At 35.6% G+C, this 20,267-nt stretch overlaps 1 protein-coding gene across 1 annotated transcript; it reads right to left on the reverse strand.

Annotated features, from left to right (window-relative positions):
• Positions 1 to 1,796: 1,796 nt before the first annotated feature.
• Positions 1,797 to 16,206, reverse strand: LOC114651016 (olfactory receptor 52E4-like). The gene is made up of 4 exons (XM_028800970.2): positions 16,116 to 16,206; positions 12,767 to 13,716; positions 5,683 to 5,925; positions 1,797 to 1,946 (listed from the first exon to the last, which is right to left on the reverse strand). The coding sequence occupies exons 1-4, from the start codon at positions 16,204 to 16,206 to the stop codon at positions 1,797 to 1,799; spliced, it is 1,434 nt and encodes a 477-aa protein (XP_028656803.2).
• Positions 16,207 to 20,267: the final 4,061 nt, after the last annotated feature.

Below are 20,267 nucleotides of genomic sequence, written 5' to 3' on the forward strand. Positions count from 1 at the left end.
GAAACCTTCCAAAATAAAATCAGATGAGTTTCCAACAATGTTGTACATCTTCTGTTCGACTGCTTGGTCTCAATCTGCAATAAGCAAAATATTACATTACAAATACTGTCTTGCTCATTACATTTTAGGGTCGTTGGAAACTGGAGAATAATCTGACAGCTAAATAAATAAATAATCATTCAATCAATCATTGGGCACATCCAAGCTGTTACATGCAGTTGCTAGTTAACTTGAGATGCAGATTCAGAGAAAAACACCTCAGTTTCATGAAAGAACGAGTAAACACCACTCCAACTATGACAATGACCTAATTGGATCAAACAGTATTTATACATTCACAGAATGCCTTTCAGAATATAACATGCACAGTATATATACTCTTTATATGATAAGCTGCGTTCTGAAGGTCACCTTTCGTGACCTTTCCTAGTGCAGCTACTAGCCTCTTAAAAATGCTTGTTTTTTAATGGCAGTTTACTGGGTTTTGTGGCTCCTGGTAGCTCCATTACTTGACCAATAAATAAATAAATAAATACATTTCAATCTGAGAAGGGTTCTTTGCCAATGAAGTTGGATCTTTGGACTATGAAATGGTTCCTTAATATGAGGGTAAAGAAGAAATATTTAATATATGTGTAGGCAACCTAACAAAATACAATCAGATCAAGAAGACCTGAACTGAGCCAGTGTTATTGTACTATATAATCATGAACCTATTAGTATCTTGCAAATCTATGACCACCTATTTATAATAATTTATGTAATTTGTTACAGATCCAAATAAATAAAAGTTCTTTTTTGAATCTTCAAGTGGTTGGTTCTTTTGGAAGCCAAAAATGGTTGTGACATTGCTATAAGGAACTGTTCTGATGGTACTGAAATGTGTATTTGGTAACATTTGGTTGTGAAAGAAGAGCAATTGTTATTGCCCATCTGGACATTTTTTCAACCTATAATTCACAATATTATATCAACCCAGACATTCATTACTTTTCTCCCCTTTCCATCTTTGGATTTTTATCTTTTTTGATTGTTTCATGATAAATGAGTCATTGTCTTTCTTGTAGTGGTGTTTGGAGTGTCGGTGCTAGTTTATTTTGCTCCTTAGGCCATGCTTCTCAGTGCACTAACTGACTGTTTGGTAGTTAACCCGTGCAGCTGGGTTTTTCCACCCATTATGATCTGCTCCCTGGGCGAATGCCTAATTCACCTTAATGGTGGTGCCGATCCTGGGTGTTTGTTTGTTATTCTGTGGATGCAAGGCATTCATGTTTGCTTGTCTTAAATTATAATTATTGATTCTTAGCTCATCAAACACAGGCTATGAATTTCTTGGTCCATATTAAAAAGAAGGATGAAGAATGCCAGTGTTCAAAAGTATGAAATCACACAGAAAGTGTTATATTTTCGACTTTTTTTGATCAAGATACAATTAATTTGTTTAAAAAATAATGTCCAAGATGCTACTGATATCACAAATGTCAATTATTGCTTTAAATGACTGATTTAATTTTTTTTACATATTCCTGAAAAGGCACAGGATTAGCAGCCATAAAATCTTTTTGAGATGACAAATATATGCTCACATTAGAAGCTTATAAAGAAAAGCCATTTCTGAAAATGGCAAATAAAAAGAAAAATGTTGAAATAAGCAAAAGTTTGGAGTCACCTAGAAATCCACCATTTAATGTATACATTATGTTCTTTTTAAACTTTTCTTTTCACCTTTACAGAAGACACTTGTACTTGGCGTGTATTTAAGGAAGAAAGGACAGGATTTTTAAGGTGTCTGTTTCTCAAGCTACAAACTCTGATGTACTTACATTCTTGTGTAGTTGTGTATCTGGGCCTTCTGCTCCTTTTACTTTTCTGGTTAGATCCAGGTTGCCCTTCCCCTCAAGACTGTAGTGGACACATTTGAATGAAATCTCCAGTTTCTTGGCAATCTGTCATGTAGAAGAACTTTTATTTCACTAAACAACAAAAGACTGATGAGTTTCTTGACAAAGTATTTTTGTTTGAAGTTTAGATTGCTAGTACCTTGCAACCAAAGGAAAGACAATTTGCTTAACACGCCAGGGTAGCAGGTTTCAGTTATAATACAGAATTACAAAGGTTTCCCAAAAAGGACATTACTAATTAAACAATTATAAATATCAATTAATGGTGATCTAAGAAATTGTGCCATAATGGAGTAATGGGGGGGGGGGGGGGGGGGGGCTTTGCAGTTATATCATTAGTAATATCTCTGCTATATTTATAAATCAATTTAATGATCCCTTAATAAAGAGTATGAATCAATTTCTGTCAAAAAGCTGAAATTTCTGGGTTACATACACACACACATATATATAATTTTTCCCCGCACCTGGAAATAATAGGAAATACATTTTACCTTACATTATACTCACAGCCGAAGGATTAAACAATTTCTGAATACAGTAGCATTACAACATCATATTTTTATGAGAACAGACTATGCAGCCCAACAGTCGTGTCCATTCTATTCACCCTCATTTGTCAACATAATGTCAAGTCAAGATTTTAAGGTTCCTAACATCCTCTCCAACACATTCGTATTATTTTTTCCATGAGTCTATGGTTCCTTATGTGAAGAAAACCTCTCTGTGCAATATCTGCTTCTAACAAGTTTACCAAACTGTTTGCCCACATTCTTGTTCAAGAATTTATTTAAAAGTAAGAGCTGGGATGCACTGTTCATAATTCTCTTCATAATTTTAAACAATTAGATCATGTTACCCCTTAATCTCTGTTTGCTTAAATTGAAAAGAGTCAAATCCTTCAAGTTCTCTTAATTGTTCTCATCTGCACTCTTCTAGTGCTGCTATATCTTTTTGTAATCTGAAGACCACAACTTTACACAGTACAGGTGACTCAGTAGAGTGTTATATAACTTAAAATACAATTTACTTGTGCTCCTCAGATTATGACCCAACATATATGTTAGCCTTCTTGATCTCTTCTGGGAACTGCTTTGATTTAGGCAGTGATGAGTCCACTTTGACTAGCTCTTTCTTCGTATCCTTTCAATTTTCACACTCCCCGTGTATTCATATTTACTTATATAAATTTAATTTGCCACAGATATCCGTAAGCCTGCCTGCTGTCCAAATCACTCTGTAACAATTTAGCTTATTCTACAATATTTGTCCTCCCACCTAGTTTAATACGTTTAATACTATCGGCAAAATTAACCAGATTATTGATTATTTTAGTTTAAATATTTTTAAAAAATTAATTGGTCACAGCATTGATCTCTGAGGGGCAAGCAATGCAAATTAAACAATGAAATAATGAGGGCTTTCAATATCGATGTAAGTAATACTGTATGTAATAAATGGAAGTACGAATAACGTACACAAGAAAATTTAAAGCCCAACTCCTAGACGCAAGAAAGTGATTGCAGTAAATTGTTGATACTTTCAACTCAACGTTAAATATATTTAAATAAAATACGGTGCAAGAGTGGAAAAATGTCACAAAAGCATCTCCACAAAGTTCGTGCTGCATATCTGTAGGAAAATAAGGGGCAGAGATGAAGCGATGTGAGAAGACGGCAGTGGGTGAAAAATGACAGATTATTCACTGAGTAATTTGATTAAGGCAAAAAAAATGCACTGACTATGCCGTCAAATATTTTTGGAAACTACTTTAAAGTACCATCTGACTGATACAATTCTCTGGTGCGTCTTGCAGTAGATCCTGGGCACTTCCCGACAACGTTCGTTATAGAAGGAGCAGATGATTTGCACATTCAAAAAATAAACATAGTTTCGAATCTTGTAGATTCAGTGAATTTAATCCTAACGCTTCTACTTTTTTATTTGGAAACCAACTAAAAATCATTTGACTGACTGGGGCCATGTTACTCGTATTTTCAATTGTAAAAAAGCTGGGGTTCCTTTGATGCCAGTTTCAGGAACAAAACACAGACGCAAGTAGGTCGTCCTCTCAAAGGTTTATTATTTACAGTCATATATCAGCGATCCAAAAAGCTTTCGTTTTCCTTTCTGTCTATTCCATTCCCCACATCCACACAGCCACAAAGCAGAGCTCTCCACTGTTAAAGTAAGGGAACAAAAAACACTTCTACAAATCAGTCTGACATTAAACTTACAAACTTGTAAAAACTGCGTCACTTATTGAAATTTTACAGTTTATCTGTAAAATGTAATTCTACACTTTGACGCAATGGCTAACAGGTCATTTCACACAATGGTAAACTGAGCAGTTTTTCTGAGGAAGCCCTTACTCTTACTATATATCTCATAATATTGTGAAAACTGATAATAATACTTGCACTTCCATGGTCAGGGTGCACTGCCGTCTTGTTCCACTTTGAACGAAAAAAAACTCTTTTTACTATCTTTTTCTTACTTACTCAGTAATTATATTTTAAATACTTCTTTGTATCTCGTGCGGTTCTGTGCTGTGTCGTTGACCCTGTTAAAAATATTTCGGGGTCTTTTGGCGTGTACTAAAATAACATTGTTTCCGTCTGCCGACAAGACGAGAAGACTATAAATTAGCACGTTCGAAAGCCTTTCGCCGCCTCTTGAGATTGTTAGAAGTCGCGCAAGACCGCGTGCAGCAAGTTCTTCCAACAGGTGTAAGGCGTTAAAGAAACTGGCAGAGTTTATTCTTATATTTATATAATATCACTAATCAATGTAACATTATATCTGCATATATAAATATAAAACAAAACAAGTCCTCTGCAATCAACACTAACATTTTTCCTGAGAGTAAAAAAAAAAAAAACTCGTGGGGGTGGGAGGTTCTGTGTTGAGGGTTACGATATTACCTGAAGGACTAATTGTTTTGATGTCAGTTAACATGTTTACACTACTGCAACTGAATTCTGTAACTTTCTTAATTTATACATTTATTTTATTTAGCAAATGTTTTAAAAACTGAACTACTTCATTTTTTGTTTTTCTTTTGTAGGAGACACACTGTAAAAAATCTTATGTGCTATCTACTTAAAAAAATATGGTAACAATATTGCACATATTATTTTTAAGCAGTTTTTAAGGCTTGATTTTTTTAGAAGAATTTACTTGAATAAATCATGTAAAAAATCCTAAATTATTTAGCCAGACGCATATTATTTTAAGTAGTATTTACGGCTTGATTTTTTTCCCTAGCAGAATCTACTTGAATAAAATCATGTAAAGCATCCCAAATTATTTAGCCAGAGACATGATGATTTTAGCATTATTAGTGGAATAATCGTTTTTAGTTTAAGCACATAAAACAAAATGTACTCATATGTATTAAGGAAAATTACTTAATAATATAAAAAACATTTTATAATAAAATGAATACATAATGCATTTTGGTGTTAAACATGCTTTTATTCCATGTTACACTGATATCAAAATATTAAACACTTTGTAAAATAGTGTATATAACATTTACAGCATTTTTAAGAAAAAACAAAAACAATTTGTAAAACAGTTTGTAACTCACAATTTATGTCATTGAAATCAACTGTTTAGCATCAAACCAGATAAACTGTTGTAGAATAAGCTGCAGAACAATCTCAAACCTCAACCTGGGCATTTTCACCAAAACTTGGTAACAATGGGATGTGTCTCTCACAATCTAATACACAAGTTTGTTTTTGAGAGATTGTAATTTGGGGGAAAACCTGCAAACATCCAGTTCCAAGAAGAGCTTCTGAAAGGCCTCAAACGTGTTCCTCAGTTGTTTGGGATAGGTGAGGTTTAGTGCATATGTGAATCCAAGAAGAATTTCGCAGGCTCTAGTCAGATTTCCCAAGCCAGTCATGACTTGCACACCCTCCAAGACAATGCTAAAGTCCTCCTGGTCATCCTTCTTGCAGACAGCAATTTTCATTACCTGCTGCAGTGGACTTTGCTGCACATCCTCATTTTCATACTGTAAAACAAACATAACATATTTTATTATGAAGATCTGTTATTTATGTAGTTAATTTGTGTAAGATGTTCAAACAAGTTTTTCCTCATAAGAACTTAAAATGCTGATACCTCAAGGAAGTACAGTAAACCATTTCTAGGTTCATATCTTTGTAACATTGTAAAACACTAACTCCCCAAAACTTGTTTCAGTGGACTATGGAGACTGACACTACAACAAACTCAAGTATACTATGGCTAATGGTAGACAGGATGTTTTCAGAAATGTTGACATTGTTTATTTCATTTATATTGCTGACACTATTGCAAGAATTTTTTTACATGAGGAACGTACTTATGTTTAAGATGTATTTCTGTTTTTGTAAAGGAAAACAAATGCCTAAATGCAGTTTTCTGAAAACAATAAATATCTGAAATAGTTTTAGACACTTACATTGTACTCCTGGATGAGGTCTTCCTCCTTTTCACCCCAAGTAATTGACCAAGCAACGGAGGACAAACATCTCTTGTCTGTTCTATGTTTTGATGTGAGGTCATAAGGCACCAAAAGTGTAGAAATTAGTAATAGTACCCAATAATAATGAAGCAAATATCAATCAAATAATAATAAAAAATACCAATTAAAATACCTGCTGTATGGCACCCATTTTCCTTCTTCGAAATCTGTCCAAGTGCTCCTCCTTTGCAGGAAAATATTGTGAAAAGTTTAGAAGTGTAGTAATCCAACATCTTAATAAATGTTGGCTCATGGTGCAGAGTAGTAATTCTCCCTAAACTCTTCATTAATCTAAAAAAATGAAACACACAAAACACTGATTATAATTATGTTCAGTTGACAAACCACATTATTATCTGTGATGGTATTTAATGACAAAATGTAAAATCCCTACCTGGAGAATGTCAAACAGAGCAGGCCAGCGATCTTTAAATTCTGCAACTGTCGGGCACAATTCAACCTAATCACCAAGATCATGAAAATTGGAATGGTTTAAGCCTAGAAACCCAATACTGCTAAACAAGTCTAAACATTTTTAAATATCGTTTAAAGACTAATTTTAAATAAATTTGCCTTATAGTAAATCTCAAATGTGTTCAAAATAACTTCACTCAGGTCGAATTTTACATAGATTAATCAAAGAGAAAATGTAAATTGCTATAGATATATCTTACTCTTTGTGGAGACTGATAATGCCTTAATTATTGCAAAGATGTTTGTATTCTTCAACTAGTCAAAAGCATGGTTATGTCCATATCAATTCTGGAACGTCATCGTGTTACTTCTATGGTGTTTGTGACTTGTTTTTTTTTTTTTTTTTAAGAGGGCGCCCTCTAACGTCGAGGATGAATGAAAAAAATGCATATATTGCGTGAAATGATTAAACGCTAATTTAATACATCTTTACAATTTGAAGCGAATATATAAACACATCAACACTCTTAAAAGTTTTTAAGTATAATCATAGAAACTGCCCCATCTATCAAGCTCGATGCATGGCCATAATTATTTTTGCTTTAGCGACCAACATGTCCATTCTAGCCTCAGCACGTGCATGTGAGGAGTTATGACTAATGAGCTCGAGTTCAGATTTTCACATCAAATAACATCGCATAATTGTAAACCTTTATTTTAAAACGCCTGGTTCAACATAGTCACTGTTTCACATGCCAAAATGATCACTGTCGTTCAGATTCAAAAATATGTATAAAACAATTCCTGTATAGCGTGGAATAAGCGGTGTCCTGAGGAGCTTATTTAAGAAATCAAAATAAAATGTAAAAATTAGTAAGGGGCTTATAACTTACCTCTTAATATTTTCCAATGTTCGTCTGCTCCTTCAAAACGCCGTCTGATCACTGCCGTTGAGATTCAAATGAAGGTGACTCAATCAAACCCGGGTAATTGGACCAATTCTCTTAAAATAAATATGAAGCCTTTTTTTCCTTAAAATTTTAGCCTAAATGGTTCCTCAAATTAAGCCTAAAAATTGCACTCATTTCCTTAAAAAAATAGGTACAATTTATTTCTTAATTTTATTAGTGAAATGTTCTCAATATATTATAAGAAAAACAGAAAACCTATTTTTTTAATTAAATATGCACATTATTTTTAATGATTACATCAATTTTTTTAATGAAAATTACAAGCCGCATGATTCATTTTTTACAGTGCAGATAGGCATTCATATGTAGGCAAGAAAGAGCTACAGCAAACACAAAAAAATCTTTAATGCAGTTTTAAAAAACAACTTTTCTGACTCTACTGTACACATTTTATGAGCTTCTGATTACTTCAAGTTCACTTGAATAAACTTTAATAAACATCCATTTTCTGAATACATATGTTATTACAGTAATAACAGTGTATGTTCCGTCATTATGGAGTTACTCTATCCTACATGTGTCTTCTTGGGTTCCCTGTCACATCCCAAAACACAGCATCTCTTAAGTCATCAGCAATTCTAAATCGTCTCCAGTGTGGACATGAATGTTGGAGTGTGAGTTAGTGTCCTGTGATGGACCGCCGTCTTTTCAATGGCTTGCATTCAGTTTTGCAAGGATTGGCTCTAGCCAATCTGACACTGCCTTGTATTAAGTCATGCTTGACAAACAGAATAATAATAATAAATAATAATAATAATAATAATAATAATAATAATAATAATAATAATAATAATAATAATAATAATAATAATAATAATAGCGCAGATTTAATTGTTCCCGATAATCTTCAAAATAGTGTTTGTATATCTCTTCTTGTTCAGAATGTCTTTTCATCTTCGTTTTTTTCCTGTATTTTTTACTAATTAAATAAGAGATTAAAAACCAGTGTAGGGAAATACTGAAATAAATTGAAGCACACTCAAAAGGTACTAGAAAATTGAAAGCAAGATATGTAATATTCAAACCTGCTGGACATCAATAAATAAATAAAAAAATGCTTAAAACATTGAAGTTATGAAATTGTTGACACTGTTGTGTGTTGCAAAATTAATGTGCTAACAGTGACTTGTTTTAGTATATGTCTATCCATGCCTTCCATTTTTAACTGACTTCTTCCAATTGTGTAGGTGTTTAGTGGAAGCTGTTGCATCAGTAATCCCAGATAAGAACCAAATTTGAATGGGGTGCAATACCACACTTACACACACCAAGACACTAACACTGCTACATAGAGATGTCAATTAACTTAGCACACATATATTGTAGGATGTCGTAGGAGAATAAGAGTACCCAGGAGAAAATACCAATAGATGTGTAAGATGCATTTCAGATGAAAACATCCCCCATATTACTCGTCACCATGCTTGACAGCGGGAATAAGTGTGCGGCTGGCAGGCTTTGCCTGAGATTTATTTATTAGGCACGTATGGAATTTGAAACAATCTAAGAAGGTTCTGTTTTGGTGTGATTAGACCTTTGGCTTGTTTCTTTTGCATCCTGTGCTGTTTTGCAGTTTATTAATTTTCTTTGCTTTCTTCATTAAGTCAAAGTTTCTTTCTTGTATCTCTTACATTAAAAGTCAATTTTTATGCCTGCCCCAGAGATTCTAAGATTCAACTTCAATTGCAGTCACTGACATTTCCAAATCAGGATCACTATTTTTTTTTTTTTACGAATGAAAAAATGAGAGAAGGAATGAAGAACATGCTATTGTTTTATTGTTGACAATAGTGACACAATATTAAGTGCTAATACTCATTTTCCATTGATTCAGTCAATTTTGTAAACCAGCTTACTCTTTACATCTTCAAAGTGTCAAAGGTATCCAGCATGTATCCTTAGCAGCATTAGCATAACAACATTAGCAACGTGCAACTCTGGCCTGAATGTTTTACAAAGTACAGAACCAAATGATGTCGAAGCTGCAGTTGGCTTGAGATTGAAATGACTTCTAAATGGGATGACACTCTATCATGGGGCCCACTGAAGCAAATTCATTAAATCTTATATTTTGTAACATTTTAAAAGCATTTCCAAATGACAGTACTTTATGTTTACATAGCCTAGCTCTTAAACATATTTTGATCAGTTTAATCATATAAATTCCCTTTAATCCCTTAGGTTGAGTCTTAGTCTACTTTTTCAGTTTTTTTCTGGTATGCCAATACAATATCAAACTGAACTGTGCATATGAGATGAGACAATATATAGGGATGGGCAAAAATAGGTTTACAGTTCGTGAGGCTGGCAAGGTTGAGCATCTGCGAAATTGTACTTAAGTGCATTCTGCCATTGTGACATTCTTTTGAGTTAATAAAGTTATTGCAAAAATCAAAACTTGCATGTTTTTATCCCCATGAACAACCTACTTTTGCCCACCCCTGTTTATGTTTTCTCACCGGTTATTGTGTTTAGTGAAAAATATTAATAGTCACTTGATCTTATCTGACCCCATTAGCAGGCCAAGGAAACATATTCCAAAACTAAGACCTTTCTTAAAATGCCTTTTGCCTTATTTTCAGGATTTTTTAAACATGTCATGCACAGATTATTTTTAAGATGGTGATATAACAAATTCCCGCACAGGTAGAAGTCATCAAAATATGTGTATTATATTGTACGTGGACGAGTTACAAGGGCGAGTCACATATTTAAAATAAATTATTTATCTTTTTTAAAATATTGCTAGTATTGTTGAAAATGTTTAATTTGTCAGTGTTTTGAAATGATGCACAATTTCTTTTCCAGATTAATGACAGTAAAACTAATTTAAAATAATCTATTTCAGATTCAAATTCTCCGGCAATGAACAATAAAAACATGCTAAGAGCTCTATACTTTTTGTGTATAAGGAATATGGTATTCATGAAGTCTACAGGGGGCGGCACGGTGGCGCAGTGGGTAGCGCTGCTGCCTCGCAGTAGGGAGATCTGGGGACCTGGGTTCGATTCCCGGGTCCTCCCTGCATGGAGTTTGCATGTTCTCCCCGTGTCTGCGTGGGTTTCCTCCCACAGTCAAAGACATGCAGGTTAGATGGATTGGTGATTCTAAATTGGCCCTAGTGTGTGCTTGGTGTGTGGGTGTGTTTGTGTGTGTCCTGCGGTGGGTTGGCACCCTGCCGGGATTGCTTCCCTGCCTTGTGCCCTGTGGTTGGCTGGGATTGGCTCCAGCAGACCCCCGTGACCCTGTGTTCGGATTCAGCGGGTTGGAAAATGGATGGATGGATGAAGTCTACAGTATTTGTGCATTTTTACAGTATATCATTACCATCATAAAAGTTCAGTGAACCACTAAATAGCTTTCCTTTGTGTTATCTTTCTAAATCAAAGCATTCAGAATGGCTGATTTCATCTGTGTGTGTGCGTGTGTGTGGTTTGTTTCTTCTTTTTTAGCATTTAAGTATTGAGTTCTTCTGAATCATTGAATAATCTGAGAAATATGTATAAATACCCATAAAAATATTGTCAGACTTAAATATAAAATTAATAAATGTTTAATCGTAGTTGTCTTGATCAGTATAATGTATTTTAATGAAAAATGTATCGTACAAAGTAGTCTATATATTGGACAAAAAGCAGACAAATAATATTTTGAAAAACAAATTTCACATTTTCAGAGCTCATTTATATTTCCAAATAAAACAAACACCTTTTTACTTTGTACATTAGATCTCAACCCTTAAGTGTTTTGACCAAAATTCCATAATTTCATATTCATATTTTGATAGTTAATTTGACTTGGGCTTTTTGTTTACATTTTCAAACAGGACAGACCATTTTTATCAATGACAGATAAAATATCTACTGTGATCTTTATCATATATTTACAGCTTTTTTCCTAACCTTAGGATTTAGTTCAAGGTAGAAGAGTGAATAAGTAGCCTTACCATCCACAAATATTTTTATGCAATTTTTCAGCAATTGTGCAACACAGTTCTGCTAGCATACTCATAAACATGATATTTAAAGTTCATTTCAAAATGCTTGCTCTAGTGATGTTGTGGATATTAGATAGTATTACTGTGATTAATTGAATCAATGAAATATAAATAAATTAATTAAGCTAAAATAAATTACATATAAAGTAGTATATTCATCAATAACTGAATGAATGTGTTTAAGGTTATCTTGTACAGTATGACTATTTTTTTTTAATGGTAAAAAATGATAAAAGAATTAATGCAATTTTTCACATAGTTGTTAGTAAAAACAGGGATCACACTTGTACTTGAAAAATATGACAAAACACTTTCTCATGTCTCATTATTATACAATTTTCTTTACTTTTATGGCTTAATTATTTAATTTTCTCAAAAATAATAAATAATATGATGATAATTAGGAAGCATCTGCAGCTCCTAACAAATGAAATAATATTGTACTGCATTGTACTTTTATAGCATATCATGTAACCCAACCTATTATTTGTTAAATTATTTGCAAATTTTTTTAAATCAATGATTATTTTCAAAGTTGCGTTTTGTTTAATATCACAATTTTAACAGGTATCCATGATAAGAAAGAAAGAAAGAAAGAAAGAAAGAAAGAAAGAAAGAAAGAAAGAAAGAAAGAAAGAAAGAAAGAAAGAAAGAAAGAAAGAACGTGCTGCTTTTTAAGAGCGTCAGTTTTTCTATTGTATTTTCTTAGAGGCTATTCACTTTCTCCTAATACTGATACCGCTGTGATCGAACCAATAAACTATAGAAGGCGTTGAGTAACGGCATGGGGGCCATAAAATTTACAAACGCACACTGAAAAGAAATTCAACATTTCACGTTCCGAAAATGTGCATTTTATACTACAAAACGGGATAGATTAAAATCCCAAAATGGAAAAATATATGGGTATTATGTGCTCTATAGTAAAAATCATTTTTTAATCTCTCTCTCTCTAAGTATGCCTTATTTTCTTCTTAAAATATTTCAAAACAGTATTTCGAATTTCCTTGGTGTTTATTCCATATATCAAAGGATTCAAACAAGGGGGTGCAGTAATCATCACTGCCCCGAATGATTTCGTTAAATTTGGATTAATATTAGGGAACCGCAAGGCCATTATTGAAAATAAAAGAGTGGTTTCAAATATTATGTAAACCGTTAAATGTGAAGCGCAGGTCTGAATAGCTTTGTTTTTGGCATTCATGTGTGATTTGAACAGACAAGTTAGTAGAATTTTAACATAAGTGAAAGCAATTGCTGAAAAAGACAAACCACATGTAAAATATGCAACAAATAGTCCAGAAATATTATTTACCGAATAATCCCCGCAGGCCAGTACAAATAAAGCTGCGTTGAAACAATATGCGTGTACAATTAGCGATTTACATTTTGGAAGTCTTATTGTAATTGACAACACAACGACTACCATAACAAAGGTGCATCCCCAGGCAATCGAGCAGAGTTTCACTAACGTCCGGGGTGTCATGATTGAGGCATAACGCAGAGGATTACAAATTGCAACATATCTGTCTAAAGCCATTGCCGCTAGTATCAACTGAGCTCCAAAATGGTACATATGAATACAGAAAGCTTGAATAATACATGCTCCAAAAGAGATGACCTTCAAATCGACAAAAAAGTCGGACATCAATCTTGGCATTAGTGCACTGCTGCCGATTAAGTCACATACAATTAAATTACACAACATAACATACATTGGTCCGTGCAAATTTTTATGAAGAGTTATGACTAGCAAAAGCATACCATTCAGGGAAACAATAATGATATACCCAAAAAAGGTTAATAAAAACAGGGGCACTCTTGCTTCTGGTGGGAAGAAGAAGCCTTCCAAAATAAAATCTGATGAGTTTCCAACAACGTTGTACATCTTCTGTCGAACTGCTTGAGCAGGATCTGTAATAAAACACGATGTTACATTAAAACATTGTCTTGCTCATTTTATATTTGGGTCTCTGGAAATTGTTGCCTAAAATGACAGCAAAAATAAAACTGGACAAGAAGCAGTACAGGATGGTACTCCAGTTAATCGCTGGACACATTCAAACAGGCTGTATAACCTGGAGTCGCCAGTTAACATGAAACGCAAGATTTTTGACTTTGAGGTGAATATGAACAATCACAGAACAAAAGAAACATCGAAGCCAAGAAAGAACAAGTAAACACTACACCTATATGACAATGTACTAGTTGGATTAAGCAATGTTTATACATTCATAGAGCGCCTTTCAGAATATAGCATACACATCCATTCATTATCCAACCCGCTATATCCTAACTACAGGGTCACGGGGGTCTGCTGGAGCCAACACAGGGCGCAAGTCTGGGGGTGCCAGCCCACGGCAGGGCGCGCATACACACACACCCACACAGCAAGCACACACTAGGGCCAATTTAGAATCGCCAATACACCTGGCCTGCATGTCTTTGGACTGTGGGAGGAAACGGAGCGCCCGGAGGAAACCCATGCAGACACGGGGTGAACATGCAGACTCCACACAGGGAGGACCCGGGAAGCGAACCCAGGTCTCCCAAGCTACCCACTGCGCCACCCTCACACTATACAGTGTTTTGAAAACCTTCTGTAAATGACTGGGGCTATGACACAATTTGCTGTAAAAAGCTGAATTAGGAACACAAAAAACAAACTCGAGCAGATCGTCCTCAGCTTTTTATCATTGCCGGCCCAAATAACCTTTGGTTTTCCTTTCTGTCTCCTCCATTGCCCGTATACACGAGACAACCAATCAAAATACAGAAAGCTCCACTGTTAAAGTAAATCTTAAAGCACAAGTTCTGCGAAACAGTCCAATAATAAACTTATACATTTGTAATAAATGCATACATTATCGGAATAAATGGTTTATCTGTATAATGAAATTCTACATTATATGTAACTGTCTGACAGGGCTATGCGCACACTGGTAACGGTGCAGCTGACTAAGGAAGCCTTCATTATTAGTACATTTCTCATTATATTGTAAATATAAACGCTAGAAAGGTATGTTTAGTATCCAGGACTTGCACTTCTAGGATCAGGATGCCCTACAGTCATTTTTTGCCTTTTAGCAGAATGTTACGGTGAAAATTTCTTTTCTAAAACAAAGTACTCTTCACTTTTTCGTCCTTACTTACTTTGTATTTTCTAAACTTCTCTGTATTTCAAGCGATTCTGTGGCGTGACTTTGTCTGTGCTGAAAAATAGCTCCGTATTTTTAAGAACTCGGATAGAAGTAAAACGACATTTCCGTCTGCCGAAACGATAAGAAACGTAAGATTGTAAGAAAATGTACAAACTCTTACGCACACCACGTGCGGCACTCTTATACTTCTCCTCGCAGCTAAAGCTTTCGAGAAACCGACCCAGAGTTTATTCTGGTGTTTATATAATATTACTAATCAATGTATCGCTATATCTGCAGAATATGAATGTATAAAGTAAACCCTCTGTAATGAGCATTTAAATATTCCCAGAGAGTAAAGAAAAGGAAAAAAGGAGGGTTGTGATTGATAACCATATCACCCTGAGGGCTTGCTATTTCATTACACTGTCAATTAAAGTTGTTTACAGTCTTCTTACTTATGCTCTGCAACTTTTCTGCGAATTTCTTAATAGATACATTTATTTAGCCAAAATTGTTTAAAAGTGCATTAGTTTCGTCTTTGTTTTGTTTATGACAGATATATGTAGCAGTGAAATAATAATTTTTGCATTTATATAGCTATTTTTTTTTAAATATACTGTTGCAAAGACCAGGGATGTACTTTTCCAAAAAACCACTCAAGTAATGGAAACCAATCTATCAGGGAAATAAAATATATACATGACTTTTATTATTATTAATTATTATTATTATTATTATTATTATATTGTGATACTAGCTGTGCTGCTTGTTTAAGATGGGTTGAAATCTAAATAATCAACATAGACCTCAGCATATTCAGTGTTGTTTGCAATGCACCATCTATTAGAATGTATTTTGTAAAATGCTAAAATGCACTGCATTTTCTATTCCAACAGATGGTACATCACAAACATTGCTTTTGCTTTTTTTGAATCGTGCACTAAATGGCATCTAACGGAGACCAGATGGACACACAGATATACACAGACACATGACCTTTTACTAAGGCGGATACTCCCTTGCTGTTCATTTGTTTCTGCTTCTCTGATTATCACATCAAAATATTCCTTAACAGATGGTGAAGATTAAAACAGAAGTTTTCCATCTTCCAACATAAGAAAAACTTTATAGATTCAACCACTCAGACCACTTACACTGATTCTTACGCACATTCACAAGTGTCACTCATTTTGAGAAAGCCAGTGAGAATCTCGTTCACTATTCTCACCAGCATAAGTCCCTTCTCACCGGTGTAAGGCATTCAAGAAACTGGCCCTGAAACTAATTGCAATTGCAGTGTACTTCTTGGAGTCAGAAAAGGTGAACAAGTTGTTTACTAGAACACCTTGTGAGCAGGCTTATAGACACTGTACAGTGGAAAATGTACAGAAAAATGCTAGCATTTCTTTTTTTCTTGCAAACGTCTTTATACCTATATATCCCTAGGGTGCATACCATCAAGTTCAACCTTATTGTAGATCCACCCATGATAGATTAGATTACATTAGATTAGATAGAACTTTACTTTGTCCCCACGGGAAATTTAGCTCTTTACAGAAGTTCTTTAAGTAAATAAATACACCAATAAGTATTAATCAGGTAAATTAATAAATAATATAAACACACGTCTTAGTGTGAACACACACACACTGAAAATACTATAAAGCAAGAAAAATTCAAAAGAAAGAAAAGTTCTGACTTGGTTGTCAGTGACGCATTATGCAGGTGTATTGCTGTTGGTATAAAGGAGCCCCAGTAGCATTTAACACATTTGTGCTGAATAATTTGTTGGCTGATAGTTCTTGGTGTTAGTGTGCCAGACAGCAGATGTGCAGAATTGTTCAAAATGGCACTCAGTTTTGTTTTAGTTCTCTCCTTCGCTACTACCTCCAGGGGGTCCAGAGTACGCTTTATAACTGAGATTTCCCTTTTGAATAGCCTGTTGATTGCATTGGGCCTCTCTTGAAGTGATGATACCAGCTCAGCATATCACAGAGTAGAAAATCTCACTGTCCATTGCAGATTTAAAGACTATGTGAAGGGTGTCACTTCCCACATTAAAGGAACAGAGTCTTCTAAGGAAAAAGAACCTGCTCTGCACTTCCTTATATAGTTCTTCTGTGTTCCAAGACCAGTCCAACCTGTCATTAATGTTGACCCCAAGTACTTACAGGCTGAGCCACCTCTACATCTACTCCTTGAATACTGACTGGACACAGAGGCTCTTTGGTGCAGCGAAAGTAAATAACCAGTTCCTGGGTTTTGCTGATGTTAAGATGCACACATTTCTCTTTGCGCCAAGAAACAGACTTTTCCACCTGACTCCTATACTCTGTCTCATCCCTTTATCGATACATCCCATAAGTGCTAAATCATTTAAGCATTTCCACAAGTGACATGACCTGATGTTATATTTGTAGTATGAAGTGTACAGAATGAAGAGAAAAGGAGCAATGAGTTGAAGAAAGAGGAAATTATGCTTCAGATATTACCTCTCATAATCATTACTTTCTGCAAAGAGACTTCTGAGCCTTTTCCTACACAGTATATGTTAAGTATAAGTGAATAACATTTACAATAACAAAATTCAAGCTAATGTAGCTTAACAATTGCATTTTTTTAAAAAAAAAACCTTACATTTGTACTTTTTCTTTTGCTGTGTCCCTTTAAGTCAAAATTGTGTAATGGAACATTGAGGGTGAAAGTTTAATTGCCAGTACATCACTTTTAACTGATGGCCAGCTGAATAAACAAGGATCAGCTGTCAATTAGTTAAACTTGGTATAGATCTTGTTCTGCTGTTTATTGAGACAGCACTTAGACTTGAGGATTATCACCTCTTAGTAACGTACAAAGTAATCAGGTCTCGATCTGGTGCTAATACAGCAGAGTAGTTATATGCGGGCACTTTCTGTCAAAATGATTTATGACCTTTAAGCCACGCCCCTTTGGGCTGTCATTAAGCCCGCCCCTTTTTGATGGATTGGTGACCCTTCGTTGAACCCGCCCCCACCCCCGTTTACCCCAGGGACCTGTCAAGGGGGGTTTTGATGGATATGTGCCCCTTCCTTGAACCCACCCCCACCCACCTGATTGGTTCTCCTTTCTGTCAAGAGCAGACTTGATGGATGTCTGCCCCTTCCTTCACCCCACCCCTATCCCGAGGACAAGTCTAGGCATGTCAGGGTTGTCGACATGTGCCCAGGTATGTAGGACCTGCCTCTGCCTCGGCTCGCGGTCAGGTAGGCCCTGATGACTGGCCCCTTCCACTTCTCTCAAGGATAGGCCCAGAGCATGTTCCAGCCGGAGCGGTCTACCTTATAGCCTTTCCTGCCTCTACTGTTTTGGGTAAGAACTCCTGTATTTAAAATATCTATTACTTTAAATATCTACATTTTGGTTTAGCACTTGTAAACCGTTTTTTATTTTATCTAAGTCAAGCAGAGAAAGACCCCAGACAGTCTCTGCGCTGTCCATGGGCTTTCACTTTCTCCCCACAGTTGAGGTATGAGAGTGGAGCAGGCACGCAGGGATGTCAGCCCCTTCCTTGAACCCGCCCCTTAACCACCTGATTGGTTCTCCTTTCTGTCAAGAGCAGACTTGATGGATGCCTGCCCCTTCCTTCACCCCACACCCACTCCCCTCTCCCCTCTCCCCTCTCCCGAGGACAAGTCTAGGCAGGTCGGGGAAGGCCTCTGCCTTCACATCTATTGGTGGGCCCAGGTATGAAGGACCAGCCTATGCCTCAGATCCCGGTCAGGCAGCCCCTGATGACTGGCTCCTTCCACTTCTCCCGAGGATAGGCTCAGAGCATGTTCCAGCCAGAGCGATCTACCTTATAGCCTTTCCTGCCTCTACTGTTTTGGGTAAGAACTCCTGTATTTAAAATATCTATTACTTTAAATATCTAAACTTTGGTTTAGCACTTGTAAACCGTTTTTTATTTTATCTAAAGTAAGCAGAGAAAGACCCCAGACAGTCTCTTTGCTGTCCATGGGCTTTCACTCTCTCCCCACAGTTGAGTTATGAGAGCGGAGCAGGCAGCCTCTGTGTGATGCCCCAGGGGTCGAAGCTCCAAGCATACATGCAGGCAAGCGGCTCTCTCTGTCTACACAGCAGAGTACCTGGGTCTCTAAAAAGCTGACAGTCTCTGCGCCCCTGCGAGCAGGCACGTGTCAAAAGCTGTAAAACCCTCCTGCTGAGTTCTGCGCAAGCATCCTTATCAGCAGGCGGGTATAGCTGCAAACACCATGCTTGACAGCGGAAAAGTGCGGCCTGGCAGCTTTGCCTGAGATTTATTTGTTAGACACGTATGGATTTGAAACAATCTAAGAAGGTTCTGTTTTGGTGTGATTAGACCTTTGGTTGTTTCTTTTGCATCCTGTGCTGTTTTACAGTTTATTAATTTTCTTTGCTTTCTGTATTAAGTCAAAGTTTCTTTCTTGTATCTCTCACATTAAAACTCAATTTTTATGCCTGTCCCAGAGATTCTAAGCTTCAACTTCAATTGCAGTCACTGACATTTCCAAATCAGGATCACTATTTTATTTTATGAATGAACGAATATAAAAATGAGAGAAGGAATGAAAAACATGCTATTGTTTTATTGTTGACAATAGAGACACAATATTAAGTGCTAATACTCATTTTCCATTGATTCAGTCCATTTTGTAAACCAGCTTACTCTTTACATCTTAAAAGTGTCAAAGGTGTCCAGCATGTATCCTTAGCATCATTAGCATAACAACATTAGCAAAGTGCAACTCTGGCCTGAATGTTTTACAAAGTACAGAACCAAATGATGTCGAAGCTGCAGTTGGCTTGAGATTCAAATGACTTCTAAATGGGATGACACTCTATCATGGGGCCCACTGAGGCAAATTCATTAAATCTTATATTTTGTAACATTTTAAAAGCATTTCCAAATGACAGTACTTTATGTTTACATAGCCTAGCTCTTAAACATTTTTTGATCAGTTTAATCATATAATTTCCCTTTAATCCCTTAGGTTGAGTCTTTAGTCTACTTTTTCAGTTTTTTCTGGTATCCAATACAATATCATACTGAACTGTGTGTATGAGATGAGACAATATATAGGGATGGGCAAAAATAGGTTTACAGTTCGCGAGGCTGGCAAGTTGAGCATTTGTGAAATTGTACTTAAGTGTATTCTGCCATTGTGACATTTTTTTGAGTTAATAAAGTTATTGCAAAAATCATAACCTGCATGTTCTTATCCCCATGAACAATCTACTTTTGCCCACCCCTGTTTATGTTTTCTCACTGGTTATTGGGTTTATGAAAAATAATAATAGTCACCT

Source organism: Erpetoichthys calabaricus, chromosome 4, assembly GCF_900747795.2.
Source record: "Erpetoichthys calabaricus chromosome 4, fErpCal1.3, whole genome shotgun sequence".
Taxonomy (NCBI): domain Eukaryota; kingdom Metazoa; phylum Chordata; class Cladistia; order Polypteriformes; family Polypteridae; genus Erpetoichthys; species Erpetoichthys calabaricus.

Bases quoted from the DNA above. Each gene is read 5' to 3' on its own strand.
- LOC114651016 (XM_028800970.2), bottom strand. From the start codon at position 16,206: ATGCCTTACACCGGTGAGAAGGGACTTATGCTGGTGAGAATAGTGAAC. The intron at 13,717-16,115 runs GTGCGTAAGAAT...GTTTTATTACAG, and splicing joins AATGAGTGACACTTGTGAAT to ATCCTGCTCAAGCAGTTCGA. The intron at 5,926-12,766 runs AGGCATACTTAG...TTTGTTTTACAG, and splicing joins AATATTTTAAGAAGAAAATA to TATGAAAATGAGGATGTGCA.